At 40.6% G+C, this 22,987-nt stretch overlaps 1 protein-coding gene across 6 annotated transcripts in view; it reads right to left on the bottom strand.

Annotated features, from left to right (window-relative positions):
• Positions 1 to 3,592: 3,592 nt before the first annotated feature.
• LOC116460244 (cytidine monophosphate-N-acetylneuraminic acid hydroxylase) overlaps positions 3,593 to 22,987 on the bottom strand; it is a 58,965-nt gene continuing 39,570 nt past the window's right edge. For 3 of the 6 annotated variants that reach the window (XM_032141197.1, XM_032141193.2, XM_032141196.1), the window contains exons 10-15: positions 20,197 to 20,337; positions 16,618 to 16,792; positions 15,004 to 15,120; positions 9,533 to 9,648; positions 7,233 to 7,329; positions 3,593 to 3,784 (exon numbers count right to left, since the gene is read on the bottom strand). In XM_032141197.1, coding sequence (XP_031997088.1) covers positions 3,746 to 3,784; positions 7,233 to 7,329; positions 9,533 to 9,648; positions 15,004 to 15,120; positions 16,618 to 16,792; positions 20,197 to 20,337 — 685 coding nt within the window. In that variant the 3' untranslated portion in view covers positions 3,593 to 3,745. Of the gene's footprint in view, positions 3,785 to 3,830; positions 4,634 to 7,232; positions 7,330 to 9,532; positions 9,649 to 15,003; positions 15,121 to 16,617; positions 16,793 to 20,196; positions 20,338 to 22,987 lie in introns of those variants that run through there. The other 3 variants (XM_032141195.2, XM_058432441.1, XM_058432440.1) reach the window with 3 other exon arrangements.

Below are 22,987 nucleotides of genomic sequence, written 5' to 3' on the forward strand. Positions count from 1 at the left end.
ATTATTGGTCTTTTAAATTCGTAAGAGCCACTCTGTGGCTTACCTTTTTATTTTCTTAATATCATTCTTATTGAATAGGTTAATAGGTTAATAGTAGCTTATGAATAGGTTATTAAGAGCTTAATAGGTTATTTTGAAATTTACATATCATAAAATTTACCCTTTTAGATGTACAGTGCTATGAGTTTTGTCAAATGCATAGAGTTGTGTATCCTCCACCACCATCGAGATATAGAACGGTTCCATCCCCCGCAAAATTTTACTTATGCTGCTCATTCATAGTAACTGCCTCTCCCTCCCACTAAACTCTGGCAACCACTGATTTGTTCTCCATCTATATATTTGTATTTTGAGTCTGGCTTCTTTCATGTGGTGTAACGCATTCAAGATTCATTCACGTTGCATGTGTCAACAGTTTATTCCTTTTAATTATGAAATAGTATGCCATTGTATAGATGCACTACCTTTTGTTTAGCCATGTGCCAGTTGACAGGTATTTGAATTGTTTCCAGTTTAGGAGTAATTCTGAATCAAGCTGCTGCAAACATTAAGTTTTTTTGTGAACATATTTCCATTTCTCTTGGGTAAACAGCTGAGAATGAGCCATGAATAGAGTTTGTATTTACTGTAGTCTAATTGTTCAATTTTTTTCTCTTGATGGTTAGTGCTTCTTTGTGTTCTGTTTAAGAAATCTTGTCAGCAAGGTCACAAAGATATTTCCATATATCATCATCTGGAAGTTTTATTGTTTTGCTTTTCACATTTAGATCTGTAATTCACCTCACACTGATTCCTTGTTTCTGTTATAACATAGGGGTCAAGGCTCCCAGCATATGATATCCAATTCAACTAGCACATTTATTTAAAAGACTGCACCTTCTCCAGTGATCTGCAGTACCATCTTTGTCTTAAAGGAAGTCTCCATGTTTGCCCGAGTTTTTGTGCTTTCCATTATGTTATATTGATCTATTTGTCTCCCTTGAGCCACTACCCTACTGTCAAATTACTATGTTTTGTTATCCTGTAGAACATATACCATCTTTTTCTATTCCTCCCTCTCCACCTCCTTCTCTCCTTCTTCCTATCCTCCTTATTCCTCATCTTCTTTAAAGAGTGCCTTGGTGACTCTTGAAATTTTCTATTGCTATGTAAATTTTAGAAACTGCCTCTCAATTTCCATAAAACAAATACCTGTTGAAAGGCTTAAAACTTGTTGGGTAGGCCGGGCGCGGTGGCTCACGCTTGTAATCCCAGCACTTTGGGAGGCCGAGGCGGGCGGATCACGAGGTCGGGAGATCGAGACCACGGTGAAACCCCGTCTCTACTAAAAATACAAAAAATTAGCCGGGCGTGGTGGCGTGCGCCTGTAGTCCCAGCTACTCGGAGAGGCTGAGGCAGGAGAATGACGTGAACCCGGGAGGCGGAGCTTGCAGTGAGCCGAGATTGCGCCACTGCACTCCAGCCTGGGCGATAGAGCAACACTCCGTCTAAAAAAAAAAAAAAAAAAACTTGTTGGGTAAATTTGACATTTAAAAAATATTGAGTCTTGGCAGGGCATGGTGGCCCACACCTGTAATCCCAGCACTTTGGGAGGCCAAGGTGGGCAGATCACCTGAGGTCAAGAGTTCGAGACCAGCTTTGCCAACATGGTGAAACCCCGTCTCTATTAAATATACAAAAATTATCTGGGTGTGGTGGCGGGCATCTGTAATCCCAGCTACTCAGGAGGCTGAGGTAGGAGAATTGCTTGAAGCCTGGAGGTGGAGGTTGCAGAGAGCTGAGATCGGGCCACTGTACTCCAGCCTGGGTGGCAGAGCAAGACTCTGTCTCAAAAAAAAAAAAAAAAATGAATCTTCTAGTTCATTAGCATGACATGTCCCTCTATTATGTCTTTGATATTTAGGTTTTATCTCAATATTGTTTTGTAGCTTTTGTTTAGAGATAGTGCACATACTTTATTAGATTTATTCCTAGGTATTTGATATTTTGATGCTGTTATAAAAGGTATCTTTAAAATTTTATTTTCTGTTGATCACTGATATTAGTTTTCTGTATATTGACCTTATATCAGAAACCTTGCTAAACATTATTTCTACTTATCTGTAGAATGTTTTGAATTTTCTGTGTTCACAAGAATGTTGTCTGCAACTAATCTATTTTTTTTTTTTTTTTGAGACAGAGTCTCGCTCTGTCGCCCAGGCCGGAGTGCAGTGGCGTGATCTCGGCTCACTGCAATCTCCGTCTCCTGGGTTCAAGCGATTCTCCTGCCTCAGCCTCCCGAGTAGCTGGGACTACAGGTGCCCGCCACCACACCCAGCTAATTTTTTGTATTTTTAGTAGAGACGGGGTTTCACCATGTTAGCCAGGATGGTCTTGATCTCTTGACCTCGTGATCCCCCCGCCTCGGCCTCCCAAAGTGCTATTTCTTCTAATAATTACACTTCGTATTTCTTGCCTTATTGCACTGACTAGAATTTTCATTATATTGCAAAGAAGTGTTGATGGCTGGTCTCCTTGAAATACTGCCAATCTGGGCAGGTTTAAACATCTCACTGCTAAAATATTTGCTGTAGTGTTTCTTTCAGAGAAAGATCTTTTCTATTCCTGGTTACTATGAATTTCTTTATTCACTTAAGTTCACGAATGGCTATTAAAGCATTTATCAAATTTTTTTGTACATAAATTGACATAATCCTATACAATTTCTTCTATTTATTTATAATCAGGGTCTTACTCTGTTGCCCAGGCTGAGTGCAGTGGCACGAACGTGACTCACTGAAGCCTCCACCTCCTGGGCTCAAATGATCTTCCTGCCTCAGCCTTCTGAGTAGCTGAGATTACAGGTGCATGCCATGATGAACAGCTAATTTAAAAAATTTTTTTTTGTAGAGTCTTACTATGTTGCCCAGGCTGGTCTGAAGTTGCTGGTCTCAAACTCCTGCACTCAAGTGATCCTCCCACCTCATCCTCCCAAAGTGCTGGGATTACAGGCATGAGCCACCATGCCCAGACTAAAATTTCTCCTTTATTCGGTTAATGTGGTTGATTTTCACATGTGAAACTAACTTTGCATTGAGACTAAAGCCAACTGAATTGTAATAAATTATCCTTTTTATAAATTGCTAGGTTGGATTTGTTGATACTTTGTTTGAATTTTCCATCTATGATCATTTCTGAAATTGTCCTGAAATTGTTTCCCCGCACGCTCTTGTCACATGTTGGTGTCAATATTTTTGCTTCAAAAAACAAGTCAGGGGGCCAGGTGTGGTGGCAGCACCCAAGAGCTAGCAGCTTCCCTGGCACTCTTTAAGGTGACTTCACACTAGGAGTGTCAACCATGAGACATCTCCCAGTAAATGGCTTTGAGCAAATTTTGAGGCATTCAGTTTCTTGGCCTTTTCTGGAATTGGCGGGTGTCTGTGGAGGAAAATCAGTCCCTAATGCCAAGATTATCGTACCTTTGAGTTTCCTTCCTCTTCTGATCTTGGTAGCAGTGGAAGTGGTAGAAATTGGTCAGACCCTGGGTATATTCTGAAGATGAAGGTGACAATTTGTTGACAGAGTGGATGTGAGAGCCAAGTAGAAAGACGATTTCATGGTTTTTTATTTAAGTAATGGAAGTGAGACATGAGATACTGGAGATGGGGAGAGAGCAGGAGATGTGGGGTATATGCGAAAGGAGTGCAAAGGGAAGTGAGGACATGGGAGCTGATATCAGGTCAGTGAATTGGTGGTCCTGGTGATGTCAAGGAACTGGTGGTATCAGGAGATCAGAAGGAGAGAACTGGAAAGATAGCAGGAGAATAAAGATAGACTTAGTATGAGAAAAATTCATATTTTAAAATAATCTTTTATTTGCTCACCATAGACATTCTGACCTACATTACATTGATATACATTATATTTTCAGTGAAAACTGAATAATTTACCACACAGTATAAATCACAAAATGTAATTCCTGAATTTCTAGCATTATTGTTATGCATGTGAGCGGTTAACCAGAATAATCAAACATCATTGATGTTAATCTAAGTGAGAAGTTGGTAATAAACACTTCTAATTATGAATCTAGAAATTTCAGGAGACAAATTCCACCATTGAATTCTTGTATCTTCAGAATCAGACCTAGCATATATAATCAGAAAATAGATTTTGAAGTTCAAATCAGTGGTGTGTGTGTGTGTTGGAAATGTCAACATGTAAAACAGAATTCTAGTTAACAATCACATTTTCCTAAGAAAAAATTTGTGTCTTAATCATATGAATATCATGAAAACAGACCATTTCCTGTTTTCACTGTAGTCTTGGATGTTTTTCTCTTCCTGTTTCCTCTGTGACTGATTACTACAGTTATGCTTTATTTTCCACAGAGAATTTGTTCCTATTGGGTTCATTGGTTCTTTTTGTAGAGAACTGTGGATGGAACAAGTAAAATGTTTTTGATCTGGCTATGTAGTGATCCACAAATGTAAGCTATATGCGCAAATCACAAAGGCAACGTGGAATTATCCACTGCTGACGTCATAAAGCATAGTCTCTTTGCTGTAAGCTTCCTGGGTTCAAGATGTAATGATAAATTTTCATTTTGCATCAGATCAGTGAATTCTTGAAATTTTCATGTGGTTTTGCATTCCTGTGAAATGAAGATATTATTAACGAACAACAGTATGAGTCTCATTTCAATGCCTTTTCATTTTCTTACTGCACTGGGGCAAATTTTTATTCTTATTTAGTTCAAGGTCTATAATGCTTTAAGATAAGCGAGAATCTAAAACTGGAATGTGAACTGGAATATGACCCTCCTCCCAAGTCTTAAGGATTTACCAGCTGACTGTGGGCCACATGGTATTCCTGTTTATTTCATGGGGCTGATATGGTCAACATCTATTGTTCACTTACCATGGCATGTCACTTTTCTAGACATGCCTTATACTATGACATAACCCTGTGAGGTAAGTGCTATTATTACTCATTTTACAGATGGAAATCTGGAACACAAAGAGATCCAATAATTTGCCCAAGGTCATATGGTAGGTGACAGAGCTGGAATTTTAACTCAAAAGGTCAGACTCCAAGTCTCCTTGAGACAGCAATGTCCAAATGCACACAGTGATCTCTTGATTTCTATTGCCTTCATCTCTGCTCCGCTTCATTCACCCACTTATACAGAAACACCTTTAACTTGTCTTCTTTCAAAACTGCTCCATCTCTAAGACCTTGGACTTGTTGCTCTATCTGCTGCCTCCTTATCTTTTATTCCTGTTGCTTTTTCACAACGGCTAAACCTGCTCAGCATCTGCATTGAGCCCTCTTAACTCTCCTTATTCTCCCAGTTCCCACTCATGCCCCTTTCCTGGTTTCCCTTACTTCGGTGCCATATGAGGAAGACTTGCCATTGCATGAATTCACCTTGTATTTTTCCACCTTTTAACCTCCCCCACTCTGTCTGGAATATTCTTCCTCTCTCTCTGTTTTAGCTTGTTTAAAACTTTTCCCAATCTTTAAGCCAATCCCCTACCCCTTACTCCTCAAATGCTATCTCTCTACAATGTTCTTCTTGGTCATCTCAAAACCTCACATGCAATCCTTCTTTCCTCAGTATTCCTGACACTCAGTTTGTACAACAAATACAGTGCTCATGAGAGTCTACCTTGTAATAAAGTTGCATGTGGATTTCCTTAGCATCCCTTCTAGCTTATAACTTAGAAGTTCTAGCCCAGTGCTTTATGCTAGATTAGAGTATGGAACAAATAACTTTACAACTGGAAAGGATGTAAAAGATATTCTAATTCAAACCTTAATTTTACTGCTAAAGACATTGAAGCCTATTTTAAGAGGCAAGTCATGCTGACAATGGGAAAGAGAAATTCACTTGTACCTTCCTTCCTTGAATTCATATTAGGAATAAAACCATACGTGTGCTCAGCACTGTGCTAGGCATTAGGGCTACCCAGGTGACAGTTCCTACTTTTAAGAATCTCAGTATCTACTGGGAAAAACAATTAATAGATTATTATAACACAATGGGATGGGATAGCTGTTTGTGGAATAAATAAATGCATGAGTCAACGAGTTTACTATCTTTGCAGTCATATGCTCCCTTCAATCAGAAGCATAAGGAGACAGGTTTTTTTTTTTTTTTTTTTTTTTTTAGACAAGAGTTTCCCTCTGTGGCCCAGGCTGGAGTGCAGTGGCACAATCTTGGCTCACTGCAACCTCCGCCTCCCCGGCTCAAGTGATTCTCATGCCTCAGCTTCCGAAGTACCTTGGACTATAGGCACCCACCACCATACCTGGCTAATTTTTGTATTTTTAGTAGAGACGGGGTTTCACCATGTTGGCCAGGCTGGTCTCGAACTCCTGACCTCAAGTGATCTGCCCACCTTAGCCTCCCAAGTGCTGGGATTACAGGCATGAGCCACTGTGCACAGCTGAGACAGGTTTTATAATTCACTTAATAAAATCATATCTCAGGCTGCAGGAAAGGAATGTCAAATCTGATTAGTGCCAGGCAAGTTCATCGTCATTAGTCCAAAAGAGGAGAGAGGTCTGTTGGAAATGAGGAGGTGCTGCTTTCCATTTCACCCTCGGTTTTTAGTTTGTCTCTCTTCAGCTTTTGTTGCTGCTTTCCCTCGTGTGCTCAGGATTATGTTTTAAACACTCACAACCTGGACGATTTTGGTTTTACTTATTGGCTGTATGTTTACCTCAACCAGGCCAAGGGTTCTATGGACTCTGGACTGGATGCACTATTGATTTAGTTTTTTTGGTGGGGGTGGGGGGATGGACTTTTGCTCTTGTCTCCCAGGCTGGAGTGCAATGGCATAATCTCGGCTCACTACAACCTCCACCTCCCTTGTTCAAGCAATTCTCCTGCCTCAGCCTCTTGAGTAGCTGTGATTGTAAGCAAGCACCACCATGCCTGGCTAATTTTTGTATTTTTAGTAGAGACGTGGTTTCACCATGTTGGCCAGGTGGGTCTTGAACTTCTGACCTCAGGTGATCCACCCGCCTCGGCCTCCCGAAGTGCTGGGATTACAGGCATGAGCCCCCGCGCCTAGCCTGTTTATTTACTTTTAAAAACGCTTGAATGTTCTTGGAATGTTAGCTGTTCTCAGTCCCCCAAAAGTCAGGGTTTCTGTCAGGCAAGGTGTCTGCTTAATTTAGGTGTCAAAGAGAGTGTCACGGGATACACGGTAGGATGGCTCCCAAACCTACAGGATATTCCTTACTTGCAAAATCCCAGGCCCATTCTGCTCACAGCACGTCAGGAATGACTTCCAGTTGGGTGGCGTGAGGGGGAGTTTTATTTGAAAATGATTCCAAAACCTGTAAGAGAGATAAAGCATGGGAATGTGCTCTGGAAACTTCCATGCCTGTTCGTTTGCCAGGATCTATTTGGTACCTGGCACTCTGTCCTCCCTAAGATATAGTGTTTCTGTACTGTTCCAGCTGTTGATGTAGCTCAGAACTTTCAGGATGTTGAATACAGATAGTCCCTCGAACGAGATTTTGTCTCATTTTTATTGTACTATGATGTTCCTTGCTTTAAGGAATCCTTATATATGAAAATCTACATCTATATCTTGTACACAAAAGCAATAGAATCTAGTTATTAGTGAAGGTACAGGTAAAGGTATTCTCTCATACATTACTTTTGGAAAGGTGAACTGGCTTCCCGAAGAACGATTTGGCAGAGGGCACTGAAAGCCTAGACATTGTATTCATGGAATCCAGCAGCCCCGCTCCCAAGAATTTAACTTACAGAAGTCACTATGAATGTGTGCAAGACACATCCACATGATTATTTGCCATTGTTTCAAATAGTGAAAAGTTAGAAATGACTTAAAGGTCAAAGAGGTTAAATAAAGTGCTAATATAGGTATGTGGTATCAGGTAAGCAGGCATTAAAAATGATGTAGGAAAATATAATACTGTGGAAAATCGCTTTGATAAACACACAGGTAGAAAAGTATGTATGGTATATGTGCTTGGAAGCAAAAAAAGAAAGATTAGCTAGACACCAAAATATCGATTATTATTTCTGGGTAGTGGTATTATTTGTAGTTTTAATTTTTCATTTTAAAATATTTTTTCAAATTTTTGACAGTGGATATGTATTATTTTTATAACCAGAAGAATGTTTAGTAAATTCACAAATCCCATTTTCAGAGGAACAAGATAAAGTGGACTGTGACTGCTTCCCAATATTCATGATGACATCTTATATTTGTGACCCTTGTTACCAAAACACAATAGAACAAGATAGAGTTTAGCGATTTCCAAGATGGAATTATTTTCTTAAGAAAAAAAATCCCCAAGATCCCCTCAAAAGTTGCCAGATTCCTTTCTTTCTAGAACAAGACTTAGGTATATGATCCGTTGAAAATGAAAAAAACTTGGAATGTCTTACAGCTGTTAAAAGATTTGAGGTTGACCTGGATGTCCCAATATGGAAGGCTATCTAAAATATATTGATGAGTAAGAAATGCAAGTTGCAGAACATCTGTACTAGGATTTCATTTAAAAACAACAGCAACATCCCAAAGGTGGCGTGTGCTTTGCCAAAATTAAAAAAAAAAATAAAAACAACGGCAACAATAACACTCCCTCACTACCAACTATGTGGGACATCTTATTGAAAACAAATATATTTAGAGAAATGTTGCTATGTCCAGAAACAGGCCTGGGAGGATACACACTGAGCTATTATCAAAGCTTACCATAAGAGTGGGTGGAGGGAAGGGCAGGAGACAGGATTTCCGGAGAGGTGCTTGGTGGGGTTACTTCCTTTTTATTTTATATAGCTTCACATTTTTAAACTTTTTCATATCATTTAAAAACATTCAAAAGGAAGTAAGTAAAAAAGAAATTTTAATAAATGCCTCTGCTTGCAAGCTCAGAGTACAAACTTTTGCTTATATATTTTAAATAATTAGAATTTTAAAATTTCTGCATTTTTTTCAGAGGATCTGTAGTAATGAGAAAAAGTACTCTTTGGTGATTATTTTGCAAATATAAAAATGGCAAATTGCCCTTTGTGAATTTCAGTGCAAATATTCTAAATATGATCCTAAAGACTTAAACAGTTTTGAAGTGCAGGCAGACAGAAACTCAGTGGGCCATTCCCTTAAACCAACTAGCCCACCAAATTCATGCTCAGAGTTGAGCACAGACAAAAATGTGATGCGGGAATTCACTAATTCAATGACCATGTCTTTGCCACACAAATACTCATTCTTGTCTTGGCCAACATGCCCTTTCCCTCTTATAATGTATTTCTCTTTCTTATACCAAAACCCACTTCCAGAAGGGTGCAATAACACATTCACATGAATGCGTAAATGACTCTTTAATGTTATACCTTCCTAACCAGATTTGCTTTTTAACAAACTAACAAAGGAATGAAGCTCTAAAGGTGGAATCTCACATATTAGTCAGAATCTGGGGGCTTAGGCAGTCACTGACTGCTTATGCATATCCACAGCGTCCTCAGCAATGGACTGGTGGCGCTAGGTGCTTCCAGACTTACAGGTGATGGTATATGTCAGGATCCCGCTGGATCCGTGTTTGGAATCCTATATACAACTCGTCCCAGAGTAGACCATTCTTCACCACGTGTCTGATGACATCCACCCGGCTATGGATCTGAAATAGACATGGAACCACTAGCAGGGGCAACCCAGGAAGCAGAGTATGGATCCCTCCTGTCCCTGGGAGGAGCAGCTGCCCATGATGGCAGAGGCACCGAGAGCCAAGGAGAAGAGTCTCTGGGAGCAGATATCACAGGCTGAGGAGAAAAGGAAAGATGCTAAGTGCAGCAGGACTCGAAAGAAGGAAAACAGGAAATGGATTAAGAGCAGGGGGAGCATCTGGCTGAGAGCACAGACTGCAGATTGCTGGGTTCAAATCCAGACTCTAGCTGTATGATCTTGGTCACCGTTCTGTGCCTTGGCTTTCTCATCTATAAAACGAAGACAATAATAGAACATTCCTCATAGGATTGTTGTGAGGATGTATACAGAATACTTAAAACAGGCCGGGCGCGGTGGCTCATGCCTGTAATCCCAGCACTTTGGGAGGCCGAGGCGGGTGGATCACGGGGTCAGGAGATCGAGACCATCCTGGCTAGCACGGTGAAACCCCGTCTCTACTAAAAATACAAAAAATTAGCTGGACGCGGTGGCAGGCGCCTGTAGTCCCAGCTACCACTTGGGAGGCTGAAGCGGGAGAATGGCGTGAACCTGGGAGGCGGAGCTTGCAGTGAGCGGAGATCGCGCCACTGCACTCCAGCCTGGGCGACAGAGCGAGACTCCGCCTCAAAAAAAAAAAAAAAGAAAAGAAAAGAAAAAGAAAAGCCTGGCACATAGTAAGCACTCAAGAAATCTTTGCTGTCATCGTCATTCTAAACGCCGAGTGTTCAAGTATCCACCTGAACATTCAAAGGCTTTAAAGCAGAGCCTGGAAGCTCACAACAGTCTATAGTTTCTGGCCTGTCACAGAAGAGGATTACTTTAAATCAAGTGGTCAAGATCCTTATCCTTAAGGAATCCCAACTTTTAAACTGTTGAAGAGCCAAAGCAGCACAGGATTAGGAGACAAGCAGAGGTGGTCTTGAGTCTCAGCCCTGCACTTACTAATTACGTGACCTTAAGCTTGCTAAGCCTCCATTTCTCTATTATGAGACTGTTGAGAGAAAAAAATGAGATAATTTATATAAACAAAATAAAGAGAAGTTATCCTTGGTTGGACATAGTTTTAACAATCCATCAGCACCAATGTTAGAGTTTACAGGAGCCCTTTCAGTGTCTGCATCACATTTTTCCCCCGGTAAATATCATGCCAATATCAGTAGAGGCAAACTTTTCATAAGTGACAGGCTATTAAATGACACAGAATGATTGCAAGTTTGGCATTTTTAGATCTATTTCTCTTTTTTGCACGATTTGTATAAAACAATTATATCCATCATGAAACTGAGGTTACAAACATAGGTCAGAGTTTTGCTAATAGAGGTTTAGAAACATGATTCTACAGTTTGGTCAGGTTAAGCTCGGCCTGGCTAAGATGCAATGCCAGGACCTGGTTCCTCCCAGTGTGGAGTAAATGGCCTTTCTTGGCCTTTTAGCTGGGAGAGGAGCACACAGGAGAATTGGAAGTAGATTTAAGAAACATTTGGGGTGTAAAATGGAAAGGTCTAGATGACTGATTAGATTTGGGGATGTAGGAAAAGGGAAGAACCAAAGATTACTCCTTTGTTTCTAGCTTGACTGACTTGGGGAATGATATTACCAATGATCAGATAGAAAAAGGAAAAAGAACATTTTAAAGAAGGAAGATGAGGAGTTGAACTTTGAACAAGTTGAAAATTATGTATTAAGCATTCAGGTATCCAGACAATTATATCTAGCAGGCAGTTGACTATTAAGAACCCAAAGCTTGACAGCACTGGAAGTAGCCAGAGAGAGCTCTGGGCCGGACATAGGGATTATTTTTGGAGTCATTAACAGAGAAGTGATGTTAGCAGGTGAGTTTACCCAGGAAGAGACTTGGGAAGAACAGTGGAATGAACACAGAGTCCAGGAAGGAAACAAGAGACTTAAGCAGTGGCTGGGGAAAGAGGAACTCCAAAAGAATGCAAAAGAAGAATATTCAGGAAAACAAGGAGGTACTGTCACTGGGCTAAGGAGACGACTATTGGTTCACAATGATGGACAAATTGCGTGCATAACCTATCTCCTCTGCATTTCCAGATCCAACTAAAATGTTGCAAAGCAATTATACAGGAATAAACTGCCACAGTGAAAAGAAAAGGAAGTGATTCATTGACAGGAGAATTCAACTAATTAGGTGAATCTAGAAAGCATGCAGACAAGTGGAAACCGGAGATGCAGGACAGAGGCTATAGAATCCCAGACAGTACATGGAGGGGTGTTCGGATGTAGAGGGAAGAGAAGTAGGTACTGTGGATGACAGCAGGGCAAGCCCAAAAGTATGTCCATGAGATAGCTGGCCCCTTCCCTACCCTATGTATGGCTCCCAGGCCACATATATTTAGACAGTTCTCTCAATACGTAGAATCAATTTTGGGGTGGCGGGAGAACAAGGGCAGGTAGTGTGTTTGTGATGCTGAAAGCAAGAGCCTCCACATTTTGGCACTCAGGGGTCCCCTAGCCTACTAGCTGGCTCCTCTCCTCACCTTCACAGCTTAAAGCATACTGATGATCCTTTGGCCAAATACAGCCTAGCTCTCATTTCATGTAGTCTATAACTCGTTAAGAACATTGACTCAGCCTTCTACATTTATAAATTTGGGTATTTCACATGAAAATCCGGATTTCCAAGTTCTCTGGAAATTTCAGATCAGCTGGAGCTCAGCAGGCCTGCCCCCTTCTCATCCTGCATTCTACTTGATGCAGTCTGCACCCAGCTTCACCAGTTTATGAGATGTGCCTTGCACCAGTGTGCAAGCCCTCTATAAGTAGAGCCTACCAGATGACAGATCCTACACCTATACGTAAGAGCCCCAAATCAGCTGAAAAAAGTCTTTTTATCAGTAAATATGGACTAATCCTGTAATTCTTAAAAGTCACCCACAAAGAAAGGAGGATCAACCTAGTATAAGTTTTCTTTAGAGCAACCTTGTCTATAACTGGAAGCCAAAGGAGCAATGCCTTTGGGTGTCTATGGAAAATGATTAGTCACCCAGAATTACATGCTGAAACTTACACACCACGAGGCAGGAGACAGTTAAGCAGAAAGTCCCACATAGAAGTGAAGCAAGGAAGGGAAAGGCATGGGTGGGGTCTGGAGGCAGTGAAAGGTAGCAGATTTGCAGCAGAGCTAGAGAGGAGCCCTTCCAGGTTGGAGCAGGAGGATGGTAAGCTACAGGAGCCATGCATTTAAGAATGGAGAGTCAGTGTGATAGAAATGATGAGTTTGAAAGGCAATTAATACCTCCAAAAAGGTGGCAGGAGGGAGGCAATATGAGAAGGCTCCGGGTGGCAAGAAAAGGAGCTCTTCCACATATAGGCATAACCTCTTTAACCAAACCTCAGCATATAGAACTCTCCCTAAAATCCTGGGAGATAAAAGCCCTCAAGCCACAGTATAACAGTACCATGTGCAGAGCAGGCATCATGATTTGCCTCATGGTGTATTTAAATCTGCAACAGAGGTGCAGCTTGCTTTATCCAGCAGATGCATTATGGAAAGCTGTGAAAAAGTGGTATTTTTTCCCAAATTAAATATTTTAAATGAAGTTATTTTAAAATTTTCAAAGGTGAATCTCTGAGGCTAACAGACATCTCAATTTAGAGGTTTTGTAAATTCAGATTTGAGAGGCTACACAGTGGCTAAGAGCATAGGCTTTGAGTTAGACTGCTTGAGTTAAAGCCCCGCACCACCATTCATTAGCTGTACAACCATGGGCAAGTTATTCTAACTCTTATAACCCCAGTTTCTTCCCCCCAAAAATGGGGGCAGATAGTAATATCTGTTCATAGGGTTGTTGTTGGATTAAATGTCTTAATATTTCCAAAGTGTTTAACACTGTGCTTGGCATAAAGCAAGCTTGGTAAGTGTTTGATATATAAAGCAATAAATGCAAAGATTCGTTTTATCTAAAAAGGTGTAAGCCTATTTATCATCTATACGGTGCCTCACACAGGATTTTCTTACATGCAAAAATCCAGTTTTTTGTTTGTTTGTTTGTTTTTTGAGACCGAGTTTTGCTCTGTCACCCAGGTTGGAATGCAATGGCATGATCTCGGCTCACTGAAACTGCCGTCTCCTGGGTTCAAGAGATTCTCCTGCCTCAGCCTCCCAAGTAGCACCAACAGGTGCCCACAACCATGCCCAGCTAATTTTTGTATTTTTAGTAGAGATGGGGTTTCACCATGTTGGCCAGGCTGGTCTCAAACTCCTGACCTCAGGGGATCCACCTGCCTTGGCCTCCCAAAGTGCTGGGATTACAGGTGTGAGCCACCGTGCCCAGTGCCAGTTTTTTTGTCTTAAAACCTATAAATCAGGTAGCAGATTATTAGTTTTACTGAAGTTTCAATATAGGATTTCTTCAATAGCAAGTACTAGTCAATTTATTAAAATGTAGTTCAAGAGCACATTTATTACATCTATTAGGTTAAGGTATATTTAAACCTCTACATTTAGGACATCACACATTTAAATGGCACATATAATAAGTTTAAGGGCAGACCGTATAGCCTCAAAACTAATGATTCTCACATTCATAGACAATTTTAAGTTACAACGCACGCTCACATATATTATGTCATTTGACTATCACGACAAACTGGTCAGGTGGGAGCAAGCCCTGTGGAAGCAAACAAAAACCCCTAAAGCTCAGACAGCTTAAATAACTGCTCAAAGCCTCCTAATCAGGAATCATGATCAGCAGAAAGGGGCATCAGTCCCCATCTTGACACTGTCTCCAATGCCACAGCTTTTTACATAATGCTGCCACTGGCGAGGGATTTGTTCAGAATTTGAATTCAATAAAATGTGTTGCTTCATGTTGATCTAACTCCTTTCTAGAGACACCCATTGGGAGGGGCAGAGGAAAAGGAAGGCAGAGATCAATGCTCACAGGTCTAATAACAGCTTAGGTCGAGCAGGTGTTTGGAAGTAAGCAGACAAAGAAGTCAATCTTTGGGAATGGCTCATAAAGAAGTAAGTGTGAACTTTGATAAATAACAATGTTTTAATATTGGTTTGTTAGTTGTGACAAATGTACCATAGTAAAGTGAGTTGTTAATAATACTTTGTATTAATTATAATTATATTAATTATAATTAATATTTTATAATTAATATTGTATTATAATTAATATCCTTGTAACTTTTCTGTAAATCTAAAGTTATTCTAAAATTAAAAGTTTATTTAGGAGGAAAGGGAGGGAGGAAAGGGAGGGAGGAAGGAAGAAAGAAAGGAAGGAAGGAAAGAAAGAAGGAAGAAAAGCAGACTTCCACCAGTGTTGCTGCTTACTTCCTCATAGGGATGTTCTCGTTGTGGTCTTTCTTTTGGGAAGGATAAATCTAAAAAGTCAACCAAATAGTCATATCCTCCAGGAAAAGGATTGAAGTCCTCATCTGTCTCAATCATCTGTGCAAATGACAACATGGTAAAGAGAAGAATATCAATCAAGTGGTCAAGGTCTTTAAAAATTCTAAGAGTGTGTAAGACTCAAATGCTCTTAAATGATAGATGATAGGAATGAACTGGAAATTAATATTAAGAGTCTCTTCTCTCACCTGAACTGTAACATTCAAATCCTAGTCTATATTAGCAAAACCGCTTCATGTCACTAACATCAAATGTATAGAGCTGGTTATCGCTATCTGAAGTACTATTAGTAATGAGACATCAAATCCCACCATAAATTTGCAGGTGAGGAAATAAATGTGGGATGTTTCTCATTGTCATATAGCAGCTAAATAGAAATGGTTTCACTGAAAATGTTTTATAAAAAACTGTCAAAAGTTTTTCTCTTTTTTGTACCAATTGTCCTAATGAAAATATCATTTACCAATGCTTCCTAGGTCATTAGATTTCAAAGACAATTTTCTAGAAATTATCTGGGAACTAATATAGATATTAACCATTTATTTGGCTGAGGACTGAAAAAAACCTTGCCTCTGCTACCCTTTTATTTCATTGAAGAAAGAATGTTTTAATACCCCCCAAATAGAAAGGACTTAGTCATGGAATAATAACAATTCATCCCAGAAAAGAGAGTTGACATACATACCTGCTCTCTTACTTATTTCACTATTTGCCAGCAAAAACTTTGTCACAGACTGGCCATGGGCCCCAGCTAGGTTTTTGGGGATCACTACTTTTGAAAATAGCAAGTGTTATCTGGCATTAATGATCAGGAATTGAAAGATAAACTTGGGAGTAGTTCTTACCCTGAGGGTAATGAATACTTGTGTCTTAAGAGTGTGAGTGTTGTCCATTTCCTGATGACATCCCTAAACTTTGCTCCCCTGCACAACCTCAGGCATCTCCTATAAGCCACAGATGGCTGGTTACTCACTGACTTTGCAGTTACTCCTGTCCCATTTCAGACCTCCTCTTTGTCTTGCACCCTCTGTCTGCTAGTATTTAGTTTGCTTTTGGAGATATGTCCAGTTTTGGTGACTAGGTTATAACATGAACTCTTTCTTAGCTTGTGGCTCTGTATGTATGTGTTAGGGCTAGTTTAAGCTGTAGGCCTAGGTCTAGTTCTTAATTTGTGCAATTCAGCCTCAGCATAGCTGCAGATAAGGGTTACCTGCTTCTACCTCACCTTGCTCCAGGCCATCACCTCTTTGGGTGGATCGTACCTTCTAGCCCCACAGTTTAAATAGCTGTTCCTGCCATGCCAAAAACACTCACAAACAACAAAAAACACATGGTGATAGGAGATAAAAGATGTTCCAAAAGAAATACTTAGGGACTTAAGAACATTCTCTAAATATTCAACAAGAGATTGCTGATCAATTGTGAAATCTGTTCTCTGTTAGGCAGTTGATAGGACTTGATAAATGCTTATTGGAAAACAAAGGGGTGTTCATGCATTTCCACTATACAAGAAAGCAAAGACGAACAATAGCATACCCTGACCACAAGGTTGTAATCTTTAAATCCAGCCCAAGTGAAGTATTCTTTTATCCAGGATGAGTGAAGAAATATTTCATCTCCTACAGCAGCATTCAAGATTTCCAAATAAGGTTCAAAATCCCAGGAATCCTTGTAAATTTTGGTCTCCTCTGGAGGCTCTATGATGCCCTTGCTTAAAGACACAAAGGTGTGAGAACAGTGAAAGAAAGTAACAAGTAATGAAGGCAAAAGTTAGTACTTAAGTAGCAAAAGTCAACCAGACTAGCAGCTTTGAGACCACTCAGATAATTCACAAGAGGTCCCACAAAAGTGCCTCAGTGGTCCCACCATTGCCTAAATCAGAGCAGCTCCTATTGTCTAGTGTGATAGGTTTCTAAGTCAGATTTCATTTGAAGAAAGAAGTCTATGTCTAGAAAAAAAGTGTGAAAACCACTAATTTGGGTCTCTTTGTTTCAAACAAGTAAATTATGGAAATATTGCTTATAATCTGGCCATATGATTTTGTGGATGCCTGCACACTCATGCCTCCCCACTCCAATTAGCATATAGGTTTGGTGAAAGTAGCAACCATGACTGAACCCACAGCAGGTGCTCAATAAGTATTCGTTGGATATATGGATGACTTTGGCCTATCTTTAAGAAATTCCCAGAACTTTGTGTCTCTAATATATGGTGCTCTTGCTGTCCTAATCAAAGCACAGCCAATAGACAGATGCAAGTTTTTATCCTTAAACCCAGCCAGTAATGTGGTAGAGTTCTCTGACAATCCTAGAGTTCTGTCCATCCCATGTGAAGATGTATCCTTGCATAAAACATGGAATTTTAAATCCCAAGAATGGAATAGGATGTGATCTGGATAAAGAAAATATAAGGAGGGAAACAGGTGCCCATCTCATAAAGACATGGCAGGTGGTGGTAGCTGACCCTCTTCTCAAAACTATACTTTTATACGCCCAAAGCTACAGATGTACTGGTTTCTGTAAAAAAACAAAAACAAAAACAAAAACAAAAACAAAAAAAAATTACCTAATCCTAAAGCTTCTCATTTCTAAATGTATCTCAAATCTTCTTCTGCAACTCCTTGCCTTGCCTCAGTCTGGAGCTTCACTAATCTCTTTCTATAGAAAGCCACACCCTCCCAACCACCCTCCCTTACTCCAGTGGTTCTACCTGTTCCCCAGTCCATTCTCGGCAAAACTGAAATGGTTTTTCTAAAACACAACTCAGTAACGTCCCTTCTTTGCTTTATAACTTTCTGCAGCTCCCCTCACTCATGGGACAAATTCCCTGCACTGGCTTCTGGGGCCTTTCTCCAAGCCTGGCCGCCGCCTATCTCACCCTTTTCCTTTGCTTTTCACTCACCAGCCCTCTACTCAGGAAGACAGATGGCTTCGTGAGGGCAAAAGCCTCTTCACAGCTGTATCCTCTATACCTGGGATGATGACTTGTACACAGGAGTTCAATAAATCATTTCTGAATGAATTATATATATTTATGCCCTCATTCAAGGTATCCGCATTCACCAAACCCATTATACACTTGCCTTCTCCAGCACATGCCATTGCTTCTGACTAGAATCTCTTTCTCCTCCCTACTTGTGACATCCTCCTCATCTCTAAATGCCAAAGATCCAGATTAAGCTTTCCTTAGTCACAATTTTTTCCTCTTCCCCTTGCAAGGCAGTTAGAGCACTTGGTCTCTGTGTGTCCTCTATACTTTGTCTTAGCTCTAAGACCCAACAGTGTTGACTTTCTAGCCACCCAGAATGCTTTGGTGAGGCACAAGAATACAAATGCAGATTCCTGGGCTCTACCTCAGATCTACTGAATCAGGATCTGTCGGGGAAGGGAGTCCAGGGATCTGGATTTATGTGAGTCTCTTCAATTATTCTGATGTTCGTTAAATCTTGAAAACTACTGCTGGGGCAATCGAAAGAGGAGATTTTTGGAGAGCTAGGCAAATGTAAAATGATGAAGACTCTTGAATACCTTGCTAAGAACTGGAATAATTAAAAACCTTTAGACCTGGAAAATAAAATTAAAAACACTTTTATCCTGGAGGCACTAAGGATATCCTACAGAATTTTAAACAGGAATGTTTGCATTTTAGAAAGGTTACTTTGTCAGCAATGAAGAGCAGGGGCTTTCAAACATTTTGCCTATCATCCCAGTAAAGACTACATTTTACATTAGGACCCTGGAGTCCCCCTACCAAGGGTACCTATGAAACAAAAGTTTCATGAAATAATACCCTTGTTACATGCAATGTACTCAGGTATTTTCTATTCTATTCCATTTTATTCTATTCTATTTCATTTTTAAAACATTGGCTGTGAGCAACGGCATTCATTTTGGGACTCGCCAATGGATTGTGACCAGCAGATTGAAGACAATGGCATGGAAGACGGATCAAGGGAACTTGTGGGGGAGGCACAGATACAAGTTGGGGGGCACTGCAGGAGTCTAGGTGAGAAATTTTGAGAGGCAGAATTAAGGCCAGGGCAGAAGAGGCTGGAGATGAGTGATGGATTTGTGAGTTCTTTATGAAGGAGAATTGACCAGATTTGATAACTCGTTTAATATGGGAAGTTAGCAAAAGACGGAATGAGCTGATTTACCATTCATACTGACTTTGCAGAGGTAAGGCTGGGAGACGGTGAGCTTTTGGTAATTGCATGTACCACTCTCCAAAATGTTAGTCCATTTCCAAATAGCCTATGATGGTTTCATTTGGCTTAAGAGTAGTATTCAAAAAAATATAGCTTTGTGACACCATGTTAACTTTTCTTGGATTGCATTTCCAGTGTGTTATTGTTACTTGTTCAAATGTACTATCTGCGGAATGGGAAATTGGGTAATATTTGCACTGACATGAAAACTAATTTTCTTATTGCTTTTTACTTTCATAAAATAATTTATTTTTGAGCTGTATCAATGGACCTTAGTAAGATAAAAGATTCTTCACTGTTTACTCACTCTCTAGTAAGGTTCTGAGATGATGAAAACATTTGAGTCATTGTTATATAGGATGAAAAGATTAGGAAAAAATTCAGTCTTCTTTTCCCCTAGATTCGTGAGATACTTATTGGATAGTTCATTTTATTTAAATGGTAAGACTTCCATTTTTAAAAAGTGATGTAGGCCGGGCGCGGTGGCTCACACCTGTAATCCCAGCACTTTGGGAAGTGGAGGTGGGCAGATCACGAAGGTCAGGAGTTCAAGACCAGCCTAACCAACATGGTGAAACTCTGTCTCTACTAAAAATACAAAAATTAGCCGGGCATGGTGGCATGTGCCTGTAATCCCAGTTAGTCAGGAGGCTGAGGCAGGAGAATCGCTTGAACATGGGAGGTGGAGGTTGCAGTAAGCCGAGATCGCTCCACTGCACTCCACCCTAGGCGACAGAGTGAGACTCCGTCTCAAAAAAAAATAAAATAAAAAGTGATGTGTGGATTTTACTGTATAACAAACAAAATAGGAACCTGTCAAGAGGCCAGAGGTGAGCCATTTCTTTTCTCATAGTATTGAAAAAAAAATTATAAAACATTTTTATCCTCTAAAAATATTTAAGCCAAACCTGTCTGTTGGATCCTTCAGCATTCTTCCCAGATCAAGGGTGGCTCCAGGTCGAGGGGTCCATGTTATCACATCAGAGTTTTTCTTGATAAGATTGTTGAGTTCATTTGGGTCATTTTTGGTGTTTGTTTCCTTGATGTACCTGAGAAATAAAAGCGTTCCCATGTAAGAAAGTTTATTCTCAGGTGCATGGTCTGATGAGTACAATGACAGATTTTTGTTTCGTTTTATTTTCTCCACATTTTCACTTTTCAATGCTCCTCCACTTATTCCATGGAAAAATAAAGACTGTATTTGGGCTAATGTCCCTAATTAGAGAAGAAGTGTTTGTCAAAGAAGGGTGTACTTTTATTTTTAAGTATAATCGCATGGTGATTGGAATTGAAGTTAGATGTAGCAAGACTGACTACTGAAAATAGGTGGGAATTGTATACTCCTGTATTTAATGTTAATATATGGATTAACTATTATCTGGCAGGCATTATGGACTAATTGATTACCTTCACAATGCCTCATGAGGTACTATTATGATGCTTATTTTATAGACAAAGAACCTAAGCCTTAGAGAAGACACACGACTTGCTTGAGGCCATACCATTAGCAGTCAGCCCAGCCCGAGCTCTCCACCCAGCTGCACAGGCTGTGCAGCCAGTGAAGGCTCAGCCCTCACAGGACGCCACAAAACTTTGGGAGTAAAATCTGAAAAGCTTTTACATTCAAAACCATTAAAAATCTACTTGTTGGCCACGCCCGGTGGCTCACGCCTGTAATCCCAGCACTTTGGGAGGCCGAGGCGGGTGGATCACCTGAGGTCAGGCGTTTGAGACCAGCTTGGCCAATGTGGTAAAACCCCATCTCCTGTCTCTACTAAAAATACAAAAATTAGCCGGGCGTGGTGGTGGGTGCCTGTAATCCCAGCTACTCGGGAGGCTGAGGCAGGAGAATCGCTTGAACCCAGGAGGCGGAGGTTGCAGTGAGCCGAGATCGTGCCATTGCACTCTAGCCTGGGCGACAAGAGCAAAACTCTGTCTCAAAAAAAAAATAAAAATCTACTTGTTACACATACACATCCTCAGTTGCAACCCATCTTGAGATCCAATTTCTTTTTTTCTTTCTTTTTGAAATGGGGTCTCACTCTTTCATCCAGGTGGAATACAGTGGCATGAACATGGCTCGCTGAATGTTCGACCTCCTGGGCTCAAGCAATTCTCCTGCCTCAGCCTCCCAAGTAGCTGGGGCTACAGGCATGCACCACTATGCCAGACTAATTTTTTGACGTTTTGTAGAGATGGGGTCTCACTTTGTTGCTGAGGCTGGTCTCGACTACTCCTGGGCTCTAAGATCTAATTTCTTTTTCTTTTTTTTTTTTGAGACGGAGTCTTGCTCTGTCTCCCAGGCTGGAGTGCAATGGCACGACTTGGCTCACTGCAACCTCCGCCTCCCGGGTTCAATCAGTTCTCCCTACCTCAGCCTCCCAAGTAGCTAGGATTACAGGTGCCCACCACCATGCCCGGCTAATTTTTGTATTTTTAGTAGAGACGGAGTTTCACCATGTTGGCCAGGCTGGTCTTAAACTCCTGACCTCAGGTGATCCGCCCGCCTCTGCCTCCCAAAGTGCTGGGATTACAGGCGTGAGCCACTGCGTCTGGCTGAGATCTAATTTCTAACTGTGGCATTGATAAAAGCGTCGCGTCTCCTAAATCTAATTCCGTACCACAATCTTTCTTGAAAAGCCTTAACTCTTCAATTTCAATGTCATACAAGAAGGTGATCGTGGTTGTGTTGGAGCAGAAAGAGAAAGATCCCAGAGATTTGTCACTGTGATTCATCTAACATGGGTTTTATAGACAGACATTTCTGTTAAAGGGAATTTTACTTTCTTGAGCTACAAATCGGTTACACAGACTTGATAGATATTTTTAGTGAGATAAGCAAAAAGTACATAATCATTTGTATTTCTATAGCACAAAGGTGACACATTTATGATCTTGGAATCAATTTTGTAGACACAAGTGAGAACGCTGTCACTGCACCAAAGACATCAGTAGCTTTTCCCTTTTTACACACATTAATATCCTCCCACTCTTACAGGCACCACCTTGACTCATCTTCTTCCAGCCTTTAGTCTCTACGTGGTCCACTAACAGGTTTCCCTGCCTCCAACTTCCCCCTCTCCAACCATGTTACTATTCATTACTCTTCCTAAAACATAATGTGTGGTGGTCACAAAATTCTGTAACTTCTTGATGTGTCTTTGTCTCTCTATAAAATAAAAATAAAATCAGCATCTAGATGGGGTATTATGGGAAGTGAAAGTATTTGCCAACTACTTACATGCAACAGTGTAGCTTTTAATTGCTTTAAATGACAGCATCACATTAAGTGGTCAAGTACCCACCACCTCCAATTCTTCTCCACATCTTTGCAACTCAACCTACTTAATATTTCTTGAATCTGCATTCTCACTCCCCACTGCCATTCACTATTCCTTCCTGGGTGATTGCAATAGTTTCCAAACTGGTCTTCCTTTCCCTTTGCCATCACACAGGCATACAAACTAATCCCTCCAGTGCACATCTGATTACATCCCTGTTCCTCACCTGACTATCAGGCTCCCTATCCTTCCAGGAGAAAATCCAAATCACGTAGCATGTCCTAAAGTGCTCATATAACCTGTCAGATAGGAGGCGGCTTAGGAAAGGGAGCTCATAAAATTATGGATAAACTGCAATTTCTCATCGCAGCATCTTTTTATCTTTGCTGGTCAGTTCCTACTCCTTCTTTAAAATGCA

Source organism: Hylobates moloch, unplaced genomic scaffold, assembly GCF_009828535.3.
Source record: "Hylobates moloch isolate HMO894 unplaced genomic scaffold, HMol_V3 SCAFFOLD_20, whole genome shotgun sequence".
Classification (NCBI taxonomy): Eukaryota; Metazoa; Chordata; class Mammalia; order Primates; family Hylobatidae; genus Hylobates; species Hylobates moloch.